Source organism: Paroedura picta, chromosome 3, assembly GCF_049243985.1.
Source record: "Paroedura picta isolate Pp20150507F chromosome 3, Ppicta_v3.0, whole genome shotgun sequence".
NCBI classification, from domain to species: domain Eukaryota; kingdom Metazoa; phylum Chordata; class Lepidosauria; order Squamata; family Gekkonidae; genus Paroedura; species Paroedura picta.
Genome location: NC_135371.1, coordinates 174,193,054 through 174,211,596, shown reverse-complemented (window position 1 = coordinate 174,211,596; position 18,543 = coordinate 174,193,054). Strand labels below are relative to the sequence as shown.

Below are 18,543 nucleotides of genomic sequence, written 5' to 3'. Positions count from 1 at the left end.
CTTGGTGGCATGTTGAGAAGACCATAGGGACTGGAAAGGTGCAGGGTTATTTTGGAAGCTATCATGGGCCAGTTAGAATAAGGGAGAATTGTGGGAGTTTATGGGATGGACGTGGGGTCTGATGGAGAGGACACTCTGCCAGAAAGGCGTTTTGTGTATGGCCTATCAGTAACAATGAAAGGAGAGAGATGATATTCAGGTATTTCTTTGTCTCATGGATAACCCTCCTTTCAAGAGCCAGCATGGTGTAATGATCTGGTGAGACTGATTCTGCACTCCTCCTCCACATGCAGCCAGTTGGGTGAACTTGGGCTCCTCACAGTCCTGGCAGTTCTGTTCTCACAGAGCAATCCTGTCCAAGTTCTCCTAGCCACACCTACCTCGTAGGGTGCCTGTTGTGGGGAGAGGAAGCCACTTTGAGACTCCTTCTGGTAGAGAAAACTGGGGGCTATAAAAAGAACTTTTCTTCTTCTGATTCCCCACTGCTCCTTCACATGCAGCCATCTGGGTGACCTTGAGCTTGTCACAGTTATCTTAGAGCAGTTCTCTCAGAGCTGTCTCAGACCCACCTACCTCGCAGGGAGTCTGTTGTGGGGGAGGGAGTGAATTTTGTAAGCTGCTTTGGGCCTCCTTTGGGTAACGAGAAGCAGGGTAGGAAAAAAACAGCTGTTCGTCTCACGCAGAGTGGATGACTCAAGTTAAAAAATGCTGATGCAGGGACAGTGTAATCCCAACAAACAAACAAACAAAAAAAAACAACAGGACAAATATGGAACTTACAATACAAACAACAAACCATGGATAATAATGACACACTCCAAACAGGATAGACGAGTCAATGAACAATGGCTACGAGTTACCAGAAATTTCCACAGACATTACTGTAGCCTAGCTGTGGTAGTCAAACTGCAGCCCTCCAGATGTCCATGGACTACAATTCCCAGGAGCCCCTGCCAGCGAATGCTGGCAGGGGCTCCTGGGAATTGTAGTCCATGGACATCTGGAGGGCCGCAGTTTGACTACCCCATCACATTCCGGCTGAGCCCCCTTCCTTCCCCAAACTTGTCCTCCTCTAGGCTCCCCACTCCCCAATCTTCAGGCATGCCCCAGGGAAACCAGGTACTTCTATGGGGAGAGAATATTCCAGGACAGGAGTGGAAGATGATAATAAAGGACAGGGTAATGATATGCAATAGCTGCAATATTGTAGGCAGTATGCAGTATTTTATGGGCTATGATGGGCTAGTTATGTTAAACAGCTCGGTTACTGAACAGAGTTTGAATCTGTGGCACCTTTAAGACCAAGAAAGCTTTATTCTGGGTATAAACTTTCATGAGTACGCACACTTCTTCAGGGACATGGGAACTAGGGTTGCCAACTCTTGAGGTTGAGAAATACCTGCAGATTTTGGAGGTGGAGCTGGGAGGGAGCAGGATTTGGGGTGTGGTGAGACCTCAAAGGAATATAATGCCCCCCTCCAAAGCAGCCATTTTCTCCTGCATTTATTATTTATTTATCTGGACTTTGATACCGCCCTTCCCTACGGCTCTGGGCGGCTTAGTCATGGAATATAAATGTTTTAAATGAAGAATTAAGGCATAAGTGATTTTTGTAGCCTGGAGATCGGTCGGGGGATCTCCAGCCTATACTTGGAGGTTGGCAACCCTAAAACTAACTCACGTGTCATAGGGGTGTCTCAGATACAAGGAATGTTTGAGCTTTCCAAGTAAGTATCAAAAAGGACTAGAGCTGCCAGATTTCCCAAGGCCACCAGCGAGGGATGCTGGGCAGAGTTCCCAGCTCCCCTGCTGGCAGGGGCTCATGGTTGTTGTAGTCCATGGACATCTGGAGAGCCACACTTGGAGCAACCCTGCTCCAAAGCAGCCCTTTCCTCAAGGGGAACAGATCGCCTTGGTCTGGGGGAGAGCTGCAATTCCAGGGGGTCACCAGGTCCCACCTGGAGTCCGGCATCCCTAAAAAAGAATTGTGTGGCATTTCACAGACTAATGATTCATTGAAGTATATATGCACCTACTCCAGTCCCCCACTGTTGATTTAGGGGATCTGATCACCATCTTCTAAAACGGTGCCATGTAGAGCAGCAGTCCGCAACATTTTTAAGGTTGCTGCCCATTACCAAGGGGTGGGAGGGCGACCAGGCCCCTCGTGCAAATGAGCATGTGCGGACCCGCTGCGCATGCACAATTGCACATGTCGGTGGCGCAAACGCACATGCATGGCAGTTTTCATGCATGCCGCATGTGCAAAAACTGTGGCCCATGCGCATTTGCACCACCGGCATGCCGGCGGTTGTGCTTCCCTTCCGAGCTTCTCGCTGCGGTGGGGGGGGGGGCGGGGAGAGGAAGCTGCGCCCTGCTGCAGAGGCTCTTGCAGACTGGGCCGCAGACCGGGGGTTGATGACCCCCAATGTAGAGGATGGAGTAGATTTGTTCTCTCTTGCCCTGGAGGGATGGACCAGAACCAATGGGATGAAAGTAATTCAAAATAAATTCCATCTAAACCTCCAGAAGAAGTTCCTGAGAGTCAGAGCGGTTCCTCAATGGAACAGGCTTCCTCGGGAGGTGGTGGGTTCTCCATCTTTGGCGATTTTTAAGCAGAGTCTGGAGAGCCATCGGACGGAGGGGCTGATTCTGGGAAGTCTCAAGGGGGTGGCAGGTGACAGTGGAGGAGCGAGTTGGTTGTGAGTGTCCTGCCTAGTGCAGGGGGTTGGACTAGATGACCCAGGAGGTCCCTTCCAACTCTATGATTCTAGAGTCCAGGGGCACCTTTAGGACTAACACTGTATTAATTCAAGGAATGAGCTCTCATGTGCAGACACAATGCCATTGCTGTTTGCTCTTTGCTTCTTCAAGCAGCTGACCCAGGGGAGCTCCCCATGGTCATGCTCCACCTGCTAGAGAAGACCCCGCTTCCCCTTCCATCTTCAAGAAAACAAAACAAAAAAAGCTCAAAACGCCCCTTTGGTTGCTAGGCCCTTGGTTGCCAGGGCCGCTCTATCCTCGCTCCGCCCCTCTATGGTCGCCCGGTTCAAATAGCCGGCCAGTCGCGCCCTCTACTCCCCGAATTGGCCCAGGACGAGGAAGCTCCGCCTCCCCAAGCCGCCTTTCCTCCAATAGGGCCGGAGATCGCTCTGACGGACGGGCCGCGGCTAACAAGCGGGCCAATAGAAACCCAAGCCGGGGGCGGGCGCTGGGGAGGCGGTATTTCCTGGTGGCGCGCGCATGGGGCCGGAGCCGGGCGCCGAGTGACCGCCCTGCGGGGTGAGCGGGCGGCGCCTCTGCCCATTGATCGCCCCTTGGAACTGGGAGGCCCCAATTGGAGGGGGATTGGGGGCGGGGGTCAAAGGGCAGGGGGGGGGGTTCCGCCGCCTCTGACGTGCCCCGGTTGCCTTTCTGCCCCCAGGGAAGGACCCCCGACCCCCCCCCACACACACACCAGCCCGTCGCCATGGAGACCCTCATCCCCGTCATCAACAAGCTGCAAGAGATCTTCAACACGGTGGGCGCCGAAGTCATCCAGCTGCCCCAGATCGTCGTGGTCGGATCCCAGGTGAGACCCCCCCTCCCCCAGGGCTGCACAGCTGGATCCCCCTGGAGGAGGGGGGAGGGGGACTTTGGGGCACTGGACCCCACTGAGGGTCAGGGATGCCAGCCTCCAGGGGGAGATATCCATTTAATTGTGTTCCTCCCTAATGAGGACCTTGCTGAGGGTGAATGCCCTCCAGGCCAGGCTGGATTCTCGAGATTTTTGGTGGGGCCACTTGGGCATGGAATTGGGGTTAGTGTGGATGGGCAGGGAGTTGTTAGTGGTTCCTCAGTGGAACAGGCTTCCTCGGGAGGTGGTGGGTTCTCTATCTTTGGAGATTTCTAGCCATCTGACGGAGAGGCTGATTCTGTGAAGGCTCAAGGGGGTGGCAGGTGACAGTGGATGAGCGAGAGGGTTGGGAGTGTCCTGCACAGTGCAGGGGGTTGGACTAGATGACCCAGGAGGTCCCTTCCAACTCTAGGATTCTGTGGTCCTTGGCCTAATCATACACGCTCAGGAGGAGAGAGGATTGATGTGAGCCCCATTGTGTTTCTGTTGAGAAAGCCAGGATATGAATGAAGATATTTTTTTTTTACCTTCCTCACATCTGCTGATCCTGCTGCTGTGATAGACTTAGATGCCACCGCCTTGCGTTGGCTGAAAGTGTATGGATGATTTCAGGTAGTGCTGATGGGTGGTGGGCTAGGCGTCTGAGTTTATAGTGACGGAATCCCACAATGGCAGCACGGGAAGTCAGGGTCCCTGTACATAACTCGCATTTTCTTTCCTCTGCTGCCTTGTGTATAGTGCAAATCTGTGCGGAAGAGTCCTCTCCATCTTTGGTCCCTCCTGCTTTGCGTTCCCACAGAGCAGCGGGAAAAGCTCGGTGCTGGAGAGCATTGTCGGACGGGACTTCCTGCCACGTGGCTCGGGCATAGTCACGCGCCGGCCCCTCGTCCTGCAGCTGGTGCATGTCCCGACACTGGAGGAGAGGAGGCAGGCGGCCAGTGGAGAGAGCGGTAAGGAGAGAACAGGTGCTCTTAACCGGGCAGAGCAAGAATGCTTTGTGGTCCCTTATTGTGGTCGTCCAGGGCAGGGCCTTCTCGGTCCTGGCCCCTACTTGGTAGAACGAGCTCCCGGAAGAGCTAAGGGCCCTGTTGGAACTATCTCAGTTCCGCAGGGCCTGCAAGATGCCAGGCGTCTTCTGCCAGGCGTTCGGTTGAGACTAGGGCAAGGAATTTCTTGTTCAGCCCTTCCTCCAGCCACCTATCTTGAGGCATTAGGTCGACGTGGGCCTGTGGAGTGAAGAATTTTGGGGGGGATCGGTTGTTAGAAGTTTTACCGTTTTGGATTATTGTGTTATCGCATTTTATTGCATTTCATACTTGTAAGCCACTGCGAGCTGACTGGCCCAAGATCAACAGCCAATACATGTAATTAACAAAATAAATAAAATGTCTGAAAGTCGCCTCCAGTTCCCTATGGGCCGTCAGCTTCAGCTGGTTGGGAAGTTCCCCCCCCCCCCTCACTTTAATGGTTCTTGGCTGACTTCTGTTCCACTCCTTTTTGGGCTCAGGTGTCCTGGCGGAGGAATGGGCTACCTTCCTGCACTGCAAACACAAGGTAATGCCCTGGCGGCGGGGAGAGGGTGATGTGGAAAGGGCCCCATGGGTGGCCAGGGCTGGTGCCGTCCTGAAGAGTGATGGACCTGTGGAATTCCCTGCCGCAGGAAGTGGAGGCAACAGCACCGTGGGAATTGAAGTCCGTGGACATCCTTGGGGCACATAAATGCATAATCTCCTGGCTGATCAAATCCATTCTCTCTCTCTCCTTCTTTCTCTCCTTCCCCACCTTCCAAGACCTTCACTGACTTCAGTGAGATTCGGCAGGAGATTGAAATCGAGACGGAACGGACCACCGGCGCAAATAAGGTATGGGCCACAGACCCTCCCAGGCCCTTCCGGAGGCATCTGGCTGCAGTGCGCTCTTCCCTTCATCCCCGTTTCTGCTTTCAGGGCATCAGCCAGGAGCCGCTCTATCTGAAGATCTATTCCCCACACGTGCTCAACTTAACGCTTGTGGACCTGCCGGGGATTACCAAGGTGAGAGGTCTGCCTGGTCCAGTTTGTGCTGATCGCTTTGGGAAATGGACCCAAGACCTGGGGAAAACCTTTTTCCCTAGGGAGCCATTAGGGGTGGAAGTCATTGTTTCCCAACTGCTGGATTGGGGCCCCAAATTGCGTTGCATCTCCTCTGGAAGTGGGTGGCAGCCAGCCCTCCCTAATGGCTGCCCCTGCCTTTCCCTCTGTTTTGTTTGGTATTTGGGGGTTTATTTAAGTTGTTTTTTTCCGTTAAGGTTTTTGGGGAACTTTTAGACTTTTTGCATGGAAAAACTGAGCTGACAATTTGTGGTTTTGATATTAAGGGGGCAAAAGGAAGATTTGGAGCATAGGGGAAAAAAAGCTTTTTTTCTTTTATAGTTGCCAAGTAAGTAAGACATTTATAATGTTACTTATATTTGTTGTAGAGAAAATCACAAGTCTTTTCTTTATGTATCTGTATGCTTCTCTTTTTCTCTTATTTCTTTAACATTGTAGTTTTTATCTATCCCCCTCCTACCCTCCCCCCAAATGAGAGCCAATTTGGTGTCTGGGTGAAGGGCAGCAGCCTCCAATCTGGAGAGCCGGGTGTGATTTCCCCATTCCTCCTCCACATGGAGCCAGATGGGTGGCCTTGGGCTAGTCACAGTCCTCTTAGAGCTGTTCTCGCAGAGCAGTTCTGTCAGAGCTTTCTCAGCCCCACCTCCCTCACAGGGTGTCTGTGGTGGGGAGAGGAATGGAAGGTGATTGTAAGCTGCCTTGAGACTCCTTTGGGTAATGAATAGCAGGGCATAAAAACAACTCCTCTTCTGTATTCTTGAACCTGTTACTTGACCTTGGGAACGATATCTTCCATCTTCCACATCATATGTTGGTGTTTGTTCATGGCATATACATGTTGATCAAGTTAAACGTGTCCTGATGTCGCTAGACTGAGGTTTTTACAGTCACAGAGCGAGCCGTGAAGGAAGACATGTGTGTCAGAGGCCAGAATGCAGCCTCTCTCCCCCAAGGCTGTGTCCGTCAGAATACCACTTGCTCGGGGCTGCAAGTGGTGGAAACAATGCCCTTGGGACAGTTGCTGGTGTCCCACAAGCAGAGGGTTAGCCACTCTAGGAAAGGGAATGCTGAACCAGAAGGGGGTCATCTAGTCCAACCCCCCTGCACTATGCAGGACACTCACAACCCTCTCGCTCATCCCCTGTCACCTGCCACCCCCTTGAGCCTTCACAGAATCAGCCTCTCCGTCAGATGGCTCTCCAGCCTCTACTTAAAAATCTCCACATATGGAGAACCCACCACCTCCCGAGGAAGCCTGGCACTCCCAAGCCTTGATTTGTATTTCAGGTTCCCGTGGGGGATCAGCCCCCCGACATAGAGGTCCAGGTGCGGGACATGATCCTGTCCTACATTTCCAACCCCAACTGCTTGATCCTGGCTGTGACGGCGGCCAACACCGACATGACCACCTCGGAGGCGCTGAAGCTGGCCCGAGACGTCGACCCAGACGGTATGCTGGGTTGGCCGCGTGGGGAAGCGGTGGTGTGTTGGGGCAACGGCAGAGTGGCTGTCATGGGAGAACCTTTTCGGCTTAGAACAGGCACTTCCCCCACCCTTCCAAGTTCTACCTAGGAGAGAGAAATTCACCTGAGACCCAGCGTGGGGTCGTGGTTAAGAGAGGCAGCCTCTAATCTGGAGAACCGGGTGTGATTCCCCACCCCTCCGCCACACGCAGCCAGCTGGGTGTCCTTTGGTCAGTCATAGTCCTTTCAGAGCTGTTCTTCTGGAACAGTTCTCTCAGAACTCTCTCAGCCTCCCCTATCTCACGGGATGTCTGTTGTGGGGAGAGGAAGGGAGGGTGATTGTAAGCCGCTTTGAGACTCCTTCGGGTAGAGAAAAGTGGGGTGGAAAAAACAACTGTTCTTCAGCGTGCAGTCTTAATTGAGGCGTGATCGTCCTTGATACGAGGTTGAGTTCTCTCTAGCAAGCCGGCATCCCAGACAGATAAAGTCTTTCCTTTATAGGATGAGACAGGCAAAAAATCAGGGCTTAGAGTTTCAAAGTGAGTTCATTAGTTCTGCTCCAAAACAGAATTCCCTCTGCCCTTGGTATAGACCAGGGGCAGTCAAACTGCGGCCCTCCAGATGTCCATGGACTACAATTCCCAGGAGCCCCTGCCAGCCTTTGCTGGGAATTGTAGTCCATGGACATCTGGAGGGCCGCAGTGTGACTACCCCTGGTATAGACAGTGCTGCCAGGGGCTCATGGGAATTGTAGTTCATGAACCTCCAGAAAGTCACAGTTTGGCCACCCCTGGTATAGAGTACGTTCTGCAGTCATCGAAGGAGGGCATCAGATGACAATTGGCCCTGCCTTTCTAGCCTCTGATGAATCCAGACACAGTGTTGGGGGACCCCTGAGCCTCTTCCCTAGGAAGGGGAGCCTGGTCGAGCGGTCAGAGTGGAGTGGTGCCAGAAAAGGTGCGCATGCACCCTTGGCCTAAGAACTGCAGGGAATGGTGGAGAGGATGCAGGTGAGCGCTGCAGGGATGAGCTGGACGGAGCACACAGGCTGGGGAGTAGAGAGGAGTAAAGAGGTGCAGACCTGGTCTCCCCAGCCGGGGTTGAGGCCTGGAATGGGGGAATAGCCACTCTTCTCTGCAGGGCGCCGGACGCTGGCCGTTGTCACCAAGCTGGACCTGATGGACGCCGGGACGGATGCCATGGACATGCTGATGGGCCGCGTCATCCCTGTGAAGCTGGGCATCATCGGGGTGGTCAACAGGTTGGTGCGGGGGGAGGGAAGCTGGCATCGGGATGCAGACGTGGCTGGCCCCTGGGTGAGACGTGAGGCTGGACTGGAGGGACCCTCCCTGGCCTGACCCAGCAGGGCTCTTCTGAGGGTCTTCCAGAGTGATGGAGTTGCAGGGAGGGGGGAGAAGAACCCTTATTGGGTGTTAGTGCAGTTTTCCTTCACAGTCGGTTTTGTAACCCCGATCTCCCCCCAATTTCCTCCCTCAGGAGCCAGCATGACATCAACAGCAACAAGAGCATCAGTGAGTCCCTGCAGGACGAACAAGGCTTCCTGCAGAAGAGGTACCCGTCACTCGCCAACCGCAACGGCACCCGGTACCTGGCCAAGACCCTCAACAGGTGAGAGCAGCCATGCTCAGAAGGGGCCCTTCGTAATTTACAAAAAGGTTCTGGATTTGGGGAGAGCTGGAGATTCAAAAGGGGGGTCCCAGCGTCTCTGGGGCCAGCCATGTCTCTATTATTTGCTTGCTCCACTCCCATGGTGGCCCACGTCATTCTCACAAGAACCCTGTGAGGTAGTCCAGGCTGATTTAAGATCACTCAGCAAGCTTTCGTGACAGCATCGGGGTTTGAACCCAGTCTCTTGCTTGGGCCCTTGGCTCTGAAAGGAAATCCTTGATGTTTTTGTGTTCACCGGCTGAAAATGTTATCAGAGGATTAAAATGATGGGAGAAAATTCTCTCCTTCTTCTACGCTTGACAGTGCCTGATAATTCTTAGTTCTTATGATTTGCTGTGTAGCCCCTCCTCCCTTCCCCCTGTCCCCCTCATATTGCCACCCCGTAGCAGTAAATAAGTCAGTCACAGGAAGGTGGGTAGAAAAGGGGCCTGCCTGCCCCCACCCCCCACCCTGACTGGGTTCCTCCTGCCTCCAGGCTGCTGATGCACCACATTCGGGACTGCCTGCCGGAGCTGAAGACCCGGGTGAACGTCCTGACGGCCCAGTACCAGTCCGTCCTGCAAAGCTACGGGCAGCCCATCGAAGACAAGAACGCCACCCTGCTGCAGATCATCACCAAGTTTGCCACCGAGTACTGCAACACCATCGAGGGCACGGCCCGCAACATTGAGACTTCAGAGCTGTGAGCATCGCCCCCTGCTGGCTGGGAGGAGGAAACATGGGTGGGGTGTGACTCGGTGGCAGGGCCTTTGCTTGGCAGGCAGAAGGTCCCAGGTTCAATCCCCAGCATCTCCAGTTAAAAGGACCAGGCAGGAGGGGATGGGAAAGACCTTGGCCTGAGACCCTGGCTCAGTGGCAGAGCCTCTGCTTGGCAGGAAGAAGGTCCCAGGTTCAATCCCCGGCATCTCCAGTTAGAAGGACGAGGCAGGAGGGGATGGGAAAGACCTTGGCCTGAGACCCTGGCTCAGTGGCAGAGCCTCTGCTTGGCCTGCAAAAGGTCCCAGGTTCAATCCCCGGCATCTCCAGTTAAAAGGACCAGGCAGGAGGGGATGGGAAAGACCTTGGCCTGAGACCCTGGCTCAGTGGCAGAGCCTCTGCTTGGCAGGCAGAAGGTCCCAGGTTCAATCCCTGGCATCTCCAGTTAGAAGGACGAGGCAGGAGGGGATGGGAAGGACCTTGGCCTGAGACCCTGGCTCAGGGGCAGAGCCTCTGCTTGGCAGGCAGAAGGTCCAAGGTTCAATCCCCGGCATCTCCGGTTAGAAGGACCAGGCAGGAGGGGAGGGGAAAGACCTTGACCTGAGACCCTGGCTCAGTGGCAGAGCCTCTGCTTGGCAGGCAGAAGGTCCCAAGTTCAATCCCTGGCATCTCCAGTTAAAAGGACCAGGCAGGAAGGGATGGGAAAGACCTTGGCCTGAGACCCTGGCTCAGTGGCAGAGCCTCTGCTTGGCAGGCAGAAGGTCCCAGGTTCAATCCCCGGCATCTCCAGTTAGAAGGACCAGGCAGGAGGGGATGGGAAAGACCTTGGCCTGAGACCCTGGCTCAGTGGCAGAGCCTCTGCTTGGCAGGCAGAAGGTCCCAGGTTCAATCCCTGGAATCTCCAGTTAAAAAATCTGGCTGTGGATGATGGGAAAGAGCTCCGAGACCTTGGAGAAATGCTGCCAGCCTGAGGAGAGAAGACTGACCTTTATGGACCAAGGGCCTGATTCTTTGGAAGGTTGCTCTATGTTCTGACAAATGCAGCCCTGCGCAGGACAGAGATGGAGATGCCGGTCCTCTGAGAGGGTGACTTCCTCTCCCTCCCTCCCAGGTGTGGCGGTGCACGGATGTGCTACATTTTCCACGAGACTTTCGGCCGCACACTGGAGTCCATCGATCCGCTGGCCGGGCTGACGATGCTGGATATCTTGACGGCCATCCGCAATGCCACGGTAAGCCCTGTGGGGCATTTGACCTCAGTACGCGTGACAACGGGACACTCTGGCTCTGCTGTGGGGTTGCCAACCTCCAGGGGGCAACTGGAGAGCTCATGGAATTACAATAGATCACCAGGTCCCAGGTTCAATCCCCGGCATCTCCAGTCAAAAGGACCAGGCAGGAGGGGATGGGAAAGACCTTGGCCTGAGACCCTGGCTCAGTGGCAGAGCCTCTGCTTGGCAGGCAGAAGTCCCCAGGTTCAATCCCCGGCCTCTCCAGTGAAAAGGACCAGGCAGGAGGGGATGGGAAAGGCCTTGGCCTAATACCCTGTAGAGCTGCTGGCAGTCAGAGACACCAGCACTGATGTTGATGGCCCAGGGAGGTCTGATTCCATCCAAGGCATTGTCATGCATCTTCCTACATCCCCCTCTCCTATTTGTTCCTGCCCTCTCTGCAGGGTCCCCGCCCAGCCCTCTTTGTCCCCGAGGTCTCCTTCGAGCTGTTGGTGAAGCGGCAGATCAAGCGCCTGGAGGAGCCCAGCTTGCGCTGCGTGGAGCTGGTCCACGAGGAGCTGCAGCGCATCATCCAGCACTGCTCCACCTACAACACGCAGGTAAGGCCCCTCCCTCAATGGCAATGGGAAGATCAGGTGTGCGAAGAGCTCCTGGAGGGCTTGGATTTCAGGATTCCAAAGAGAAGGGCCCTTTCTTTGCCTGAGACCCCCCAGCCAGTTGGAGCAGATGTAGTCTGATGATGACGATAATATTAATCAAATTATTTGTATCCCACCCTTCTCTGGAGGCTCAAGGCAGGTAACAACATATATAATAATAACAGATAATACAAGAGGGGGGAGCTTGGTCTGTTTAGCCTGGAGAGGAGATGACTGAGAGGGGATCTGATTGAGATCTTCAAGTATTTAAAAGGCTGCCCTGTAGAGGATGGAGCAGAGTTGTTCTCTCTTGCCCTGGACGGTCAGACCAGAACCAATGGGATGAAATTAATGCAAAAGAAATTCCATCTGAACTTCCGGAAGAAGTTCCTGACAGTTAGAGCGGTTCCTCAGTGGAACAGGCTTCCTCGGAAGGTGGTGGGTTCTCCATCTTTGGAGGTTTTTAAGCCGAGGCTGGAGAGCCATTTGACGGAGAGGCTGATTGTGTGAAGGCTCAAGGGGGTGGCAGGTGACAGTGGATGAGCGAGAGGGTTGTGAGTGTCCTGCATAGTGCAGGGGGTTGGACTACATGACCCTGGCGATCCCTTCCAACTCAATGATTCTTTGATTCTAAGAATCATCAAGATCCATCGCATTAAAATGGATATTAAAACCAGCTCATTTCAAAGCCGTCTTCTCATTTATCCACTGGTGGGAGGTGTGGTGTAGGCAGAGGTTTATAGTGTGAAATACGGTGCAGGGATTTGGTTTTGGGCAGGAAGAATTTCACTAGGCCTGCTGGAACAGCCTTCTTTTGCAGGCTCTGCAGAACTGCCCTGAGTCCCGTGGAGCTCTGCTCTCACCAGGTAGAGCGTTTTAGCAGATGGAAGCCAGGGTCTAAAGGGGTATGACACCCAGCTCTTCTTCTTGCAGGGGCTGTTCTCAGGATAGAGGCACCAGCAGTTAAGCTGCGAATCTGGATTTGGGCTGTGCATTCAACCGTCTTTCACTTCTGTTCTTCTGCTCTTCCGCTCAGGAACTGCTCCGCTTCCCCAAGCTGCACGAGGCCATTGTGGAGGTGGTCACGGGCGTCCTTCGCCGGAGGCTGCCCATCACCAACGAGATGGTAAGGAAGGTGGTCTCCGAACCCCCAGGAACCCCCAAGAACCCCCCCGTTCCCGGCTCTGGAGAAGCACCCCCTCCACGTTGCTCTCCCTCTCCTTCCAGGTCCACAACCTGGTGGCGATCGAGCTGGCCTACATCAACACCAAACACCCGGACTTCATCGACACCGCCATGGTCTCCGCCTCCGTGAGCAGCTCCAAGGTACGTCTGCCTCCCTCCCCTTTATGGGAAAGAAGCAGCTTTCCTCTGGCCCTGCAGTGTTTGCAGGACCATCGGGGCTTTTTTCTCCATGCTGTTTGCACAGAGCGAACCTCATCCTGACGGTTCCCGGCGGTGGAAAAGCGAGAAGGCAGAGGAGGCTGGCATGGAGGACAAACCGAAAGGGTCTTCCCAGGTTTCGCTGTATTCCAGCCCTAGCCGATCCCACGCGGTCAACCTGCTGGACACGGTAAGCTGGGGGCCAGGCTGGTAGCGGGAGGGCAGAAGGGGGCCAGCATGCTGGATGTTTATCGGGGTAACAACATCGTTGGTCTGTGTTTGGTGCAGGAAATGTCCTGGTGAGGCATGCACATGAACTTGTGAAATGGTCTTGTACTGATGCAGATCCTCAGTGTAATGTGCATTCAGACTGGCAGGGGCTTTCCAGGGACTTTCCCATCCCTCCTGCCCGGTCCTTCTAACTGGAGATGCCGGGGATTGAACTGGGTTCCTTCTGCCTGCCAAGCAGAGGCTCTGCCACTGAGCCAGGGTCTCAGGCCAAGATCTTCCCCATCCCCTCCTGCCTGGTCCTTCTAACTGGAGATGCAGGGGATTGAACCTGGGACCTTCTGCCTGCCAAGCAGAGGCTCTGCCCCTGAGCCAGGGTCTCAGGCCAAGGTCTTTCCCATCCCCTCCTGCCTGGTCCTTCTAACTGGAGATGCCGGGGATTGAACCTGGGACCTTCTGCCATTGATCCACAGTACCAGAGGGTAGCTGTGTTGGTCATCAGTAGAATCGAAGCTCCCTTGGTCAGATATGAAGGTATCTGACAAAAAGAGCTTTGACCCTTGAAAACTTATATCCCCAAACTCTTGTAGGTCTCCAATGTCCTCATGGACTGGAATCTAGGTCTTCTGGCACAGGAACTCAACACTATAAATAATATTGTCAACACACACACTTAAAATCAGTGTGCGAGGTTTTCGTTCATGGCAACCAGCACTCTGCAAATGTTGTGGTCACAACTGGCCCCCTTTTCCCCTTCCAAAGTACCGTGCAGGAACAAAATCCCTCTTGTTGCTTTCATGTGCTTCGTTGCTTATCTGTGCGACGAGGGGGGCACAGGGCTATGGCAGCCACCCTGTGGAGGCCGGAACATGATGTCCGGGGAGAAGAAAGGGTCAACTCAGGATGCCTCCGGGCTATCCTGAGGTCGGGGGACACCAAGGTCGAGGGGCATTGCTTCTTAAAGATACTCTGCTCTCTGCTGAAGCAATCCAGCGGAGAGCAGGCCCTACCGTGGTGTCCTCCTACCTTGAAGTCTCCTGTCTTGCAAGCAGAACACTATTCTTGGTGCCTCCTCCATGGGGAAGCATAGTCCTGCATGGATTGGGCACTGGGGCTGGGGAGGGGAGAATCTTATCCCTCAGCGAAGGCTGCAGGAGCTTGATTAGCTGCCTGAGTTTCCTCCAGCTTACGTCAGGCTTCCTCCTTCGCCGCAGCCCATGCCAGCCACGCGGAAGCTGAGCCAGCGGGAACAGCGGGACTGTGAGGTCATCCGGCGGCTCATCAAGTCCTACTTCTTGATTGTGCGGAAAAGCATCCAAGACAGGTAAGCGGGGCCAACAGGGATGGGCCTCCGGGCAGGAGAACTTCTTTGAGATCAGAGACTCTCTCCCTGGGCAGAAGGAGGAACTAGGATCATAGAGTTGGAAGGGACCTTCTGGGTCATGTAGTCGTCTAGTCCAACCCCCTGCACTGTGCAGGACGCTCATAGAATCATAGAGTTGAAAGGGACCTCCTGGGTCATCTAGTCCAACCCCCTGCACTGTGCAGGACGCTCATAGAATCATAGAGTTGGAAGGGGCCATACAGGCCATCTAGTCCAACCCCCTGCTCAACGCAGGATCAGCCCTAAGCATCCTAAAGCATCCAAGAAAAGTGCAGGGTGACTCATAGAATCCTAGAGTTGAAAGGGACCTCCTGGGTCATCTAGTCCAACCCCCTGCACTGTGCAGGACGCTCATAGAATCATAGAATCATAGAGTTGGAAGGGGCCATACAGGCCATCTAGTCCAACCCCCTGCTCAACGCAGGATCAGCCCTAAGCATCCTAAAGCATCCAAGAAAAGTGCAGGGTGACTCATAGAATCCTAGAGTTGGAAGGGGTCTCCTGGGTCATCTAGTCCAACCCCCTTGCACTATGCAGGACACTCACATCCCTCTCGCTCCTCCACTGTCACCTGCCACCCCTTGAGCCTTCACAGACTCCGCCTCTCCGGCTGGTCTTTCTAACTGATGCGTTACAAAATAATCCAGAGAGCTTAAAAGCGTTTGAGTGTTGCGGTAGGCAAATGACTCAGCCGACGTAACCCGGAGCAGAGACAGTGAGTTCCCTGGGTTTGTAGTTCTCGAAATTTTGGGCCAGTTTGCATGTAGCCGTAGAGAAGGGAAGGAGCAGTCGTGGTGGAGAGGCAGGACGGCTTCCTGGGGCACATCCAAGACGGTGGATCCACTCGGTCTTTTGAGCATGTGGGGACCTGTGGAATTCTGATGCAGGGCGATGCCACAAAATGGCTGCCAAAGTAGGCGGAGTCACCCACCCACGCCAGGAAGTGATGCATGTCGCATTGCATCACTTCAGCATTTGAGGCAGAAGCTCGGCTTAAGAGGGTGCCCTTTAAAAGAAATGCTGTATTTAAAAATAGCTTCTCACACGCACATAGCTTACATTCAGCTACACAGTGACAACTGTTCATAGAATCATAGGGTCGGAAGGGGACTTCTTGGGTCATCTAGTCCAACCCCCTGCACTAGGCAGCCATGTAGTTTTGCGGCAGCAACGACCAATGAAAACTGTGAGTTTTTTTTAAAGCCTGCAGAGCTAATCCAAAACTCTGCTGGACCAGAGCCTTTCCCCCTTTCTAAAAACACTTAGTAGGTGCCAGTTAAGGTGTGGGTCAGCAGCATGGTGCCCCTGCTGTAGAAGGGAAGGAAGGAAGGAGATTGGAAGTAGAATAGGAAGGAAGGAGGGAGGGAGGGAGGAAAATATAAAGAGAAGGAAGGAAGGAAGGAAGGAGGGAGGGAGGGAGGAGGGAGGGAAATATAAAGAGAAGGAAGGAAGGAAGGAAGGAAGGAAGGAAGGAAGGAAGGAAGGAAGGAAGGAAGGAAGGAAGGAAGGAAGGAAGGAAGGAAAGGAAAGGAGGGAGGGGGGAGGGAGGGAGGGAAGGAAGGAAGGAAGGAAGGAAGGAAGGAAGGAAAAGACTGAAAAAGGAAGGAAGGAAGGAAGGAAGGAAGGAAGGAAGGAAGGAAGGAAAGGAGGGAGGGGGGAGGGAGGGAGGGAAGGAAGGAAGGAAGGAAGGAAGGAAGGAAGGAAGGAAGGAAGGAAGGAAGGAAGGAAGGAAGGAAGGAAGGAAGGAAAAGACTGAAAAAGGAAGGAAGGAAGGAAGGAAGGAAGGAAGGAAGGAAGGAAGGAAGGAAGGAAGGAAGGAAGGAAGGAAGGAAGGAAGGAAGGAAGGAAGGAGAGACCTGGAGCTCTCGCAGTGAAGCCTTCTACCCTGTCACCGGCTCTCCCCCCAATTCCTCCAGCGTCCCAAAGACGGTGATGCACTTCCTGGTGAACTACGTCAAGGATCACCTCCAGAGCGAACTTGTGGGCCAGCTGTACAAGCAGCAGCTCTTGGACACGCTGCTCACGGAGTCGGAGGACATGGCCCAGCAGCGCAACGAAGCCGCCAACATGCTGAAGGTAGCAGATTTGTCAGTGTGGGGTGGTGTTTGGCTCCTCTGAAACAGCATTGCTGCTCAGCTGCCCGAGCCTGTCCGCGTCCTGTTGGCCATCTCCCATTCTTGATGTGGGGGGGTCAAATCCTGCTGGCAGCTGAGTCTGGTGGCTCCTTAAAGGCCCACAAAGTTTAATTCTGGGTATAAGTGTGTGTGTGTGTGTGTGTAAGCACACGGAAGATTGTGCCCGGAATTATCCTTTGTGGGACTTATAGGATGCTTGAGGCCGATTCTGCACTGTCCACAAAATGGCCACCCCCCCAGCTAACCCTCAGCCACACAGTGGTGGCAGCTGCCGCCAAAGCAACATTTCAAGGGATCATGCGCAGCCAGTACTGAGAGAGAGAGAGTTGGAGAAAAGCTCCACCTGACCCCATCCATCTCCTAAAAATCCCAGGAGGCCCCTGGCCTAGAAGGTCTTGACGTCCCAATTTCTATCGTTTCGGCTGGCGGACGTTCATAACGGCAACTAAATGCTTCCCTTGTAGGCCTTGCAGAAAGCCAGCCAGACCATCTCTGAGATCCGCGAGACGCAACTCTGGTGAGCAGCCGCCGAGCCTCCGGAAGACGCGAACCAAGCCCCACCCCCATTTACGTCCTCGGCCCCCTGGAGTCTCTGGGGGTGGCGGCCAGGGAGAGGCCCGAGGCGTGGGCTCCCGCACATTCCAAACGCCCGGTTCTTCCGCTGGGGCCGTTCTTTCGAGCCAAGATCACAACCCCGGCCCCTGGTCCCTGGTGCATCTCATCCTTGCTGGTTTAGGACTATTAAACTGTGATGGTATGCAGTTTGAATCCTGCCCACCTGCACATCACTGCTTCCTTCAGTTGCTGGTTTAGACCCAGCCCGTGTTCATGGCAGGTCCCCCCTACCTTGGTTTGGGGAGGGGGGCCTGCTGGGCCCCAAATCCCGGGACATGTAGTGGAAGTATGAAATGAAATGTTGTCCGTTACGTCTCTGTCCGAGTACCGGAACTGAAGCCTGTTTGAGAGTGTGTGCGTACCTTACATTGAATGCTTGTACATTTTGTTCCTGTGCTGCGTGGAGATACCGGTACAGACCCTCGGTGGGAGAGGGGGCAACAGGGTAAAAGCTGCCTGGGCGGGGCCCGAGCCGGAAGGTGCAAAGCCGGCTGCCTCATTCGCTCGGGGTTCCTGCTCTCGCCCGAGAGCCACGTGCAAGAGTGCCACTGCCTGATCCTAAAAGGAAACTGCACAATCCCCACCCCCCACCCCCGTCTGCATGCGTCTGTGAGCCGGGCCAGCACTGGGCTCGGCCTGTGAATGTCAGACAATAAAAACGTGTTCAGTTGTAACCACGTTGCTGTGTGCCCATACTGGGTGGGGAGAGTTTCGGAATCTCAGCCAGACATCCTTCCCTGAAATGGTCCCCTTTGTGATTAGTGGCCTAGTGGTTAGTGTCGGGCTAGGATCCGTGAGAGCCAGGTTCAAATCCCTCCTCTGCTGTGGACACTTGCTGGGTGACCTTGGGAACAGTCCACATGCTCTCGGCTGGGTCCCCCTCATAAGGCTGTTGTGAGAATGGAAGGGTAGGAGCTGAGAGACCCAGGTTTGAATCCCTGTTCTGCTGTGGAAGCTTGTTGGGTGGCCTTTGGCCAATCGTAAGCACTCAGCCTAGCCTACCTCGCAAGGTGGTTGTTGGGAAGATAAAACGGAGGAGAGGGGGATGACGGAAGCAGCTTTGGTTCCTGTTGCAGAGAACTCTCGAGGACTGGAGTTGTAAGCATTGCTTTTAACAAACTGGCACAGATCTCCCCCTACCGCTTCAGAGCTACATGCACCCCTGGTGAAGTTTTCTGACCATTGAGAAGAAGAAGAGCTGGTTCTTATATGCCGCTTTTCTCTTCCTGAGGGAGTCTCAAAGTGGCTCACATTCACCTTCCCTTCCTCTCCCCACAACAGACACCCTGTGAGGTGGGTGAGGCTGAGAGAGCCCTGATATTACTGAAGAAGAAGAAGAAGAGTTGGTTCTTATATGCTGCTTTTCTCTACCCG

The 18,543-nt window shown here is 54.2% G+C and overlaps 1 protein-coding gene across 1 annotated transcript; it reads left to right on the top strand.

Moving 5' to 3' along the window:
• Positions 1–3,150: 3,150 nt before the first annotated feature.
• Positions 3,151–17,847, top strand: LOC143833658 (dynamin-1-like protein). The gene is made up of 18 exons (XM_077329742.1): positions 3,151–3,282; positions 3,425–3,571; positions 4,416–4,566; positions 5,124–5,170; positions 5,407–5,478; positions 5,563–5,649; positions 6,994–7,156; positions 8,310–8,430; positions 8,667–8,798; positions 9,334–9,540; positions 10,666–10,786; positions 11,230–11,385; positions 12,461–12,550; positions 12,652–12,750; positions 12,854–12,997; positions 14,250–14,359; positions 16,336–16,495; positions 17,019–17,847. The coding sequence occupies exons 2-18, from the start codon at positions 3,470–3,472 to the stop codon at positions 17,073–17,075; spliced, it is 2,019 nt and encodes a 672-aa protein (XP_077185857.1). The 5' UTR covers positions 3,151–3,282; positions 3,425–3,469; the 3' UTR covers positions 17,076–17,847.
• The last annotated feature ends 696 nt before the right edge of the window (positions 17,848–18,543 follow it).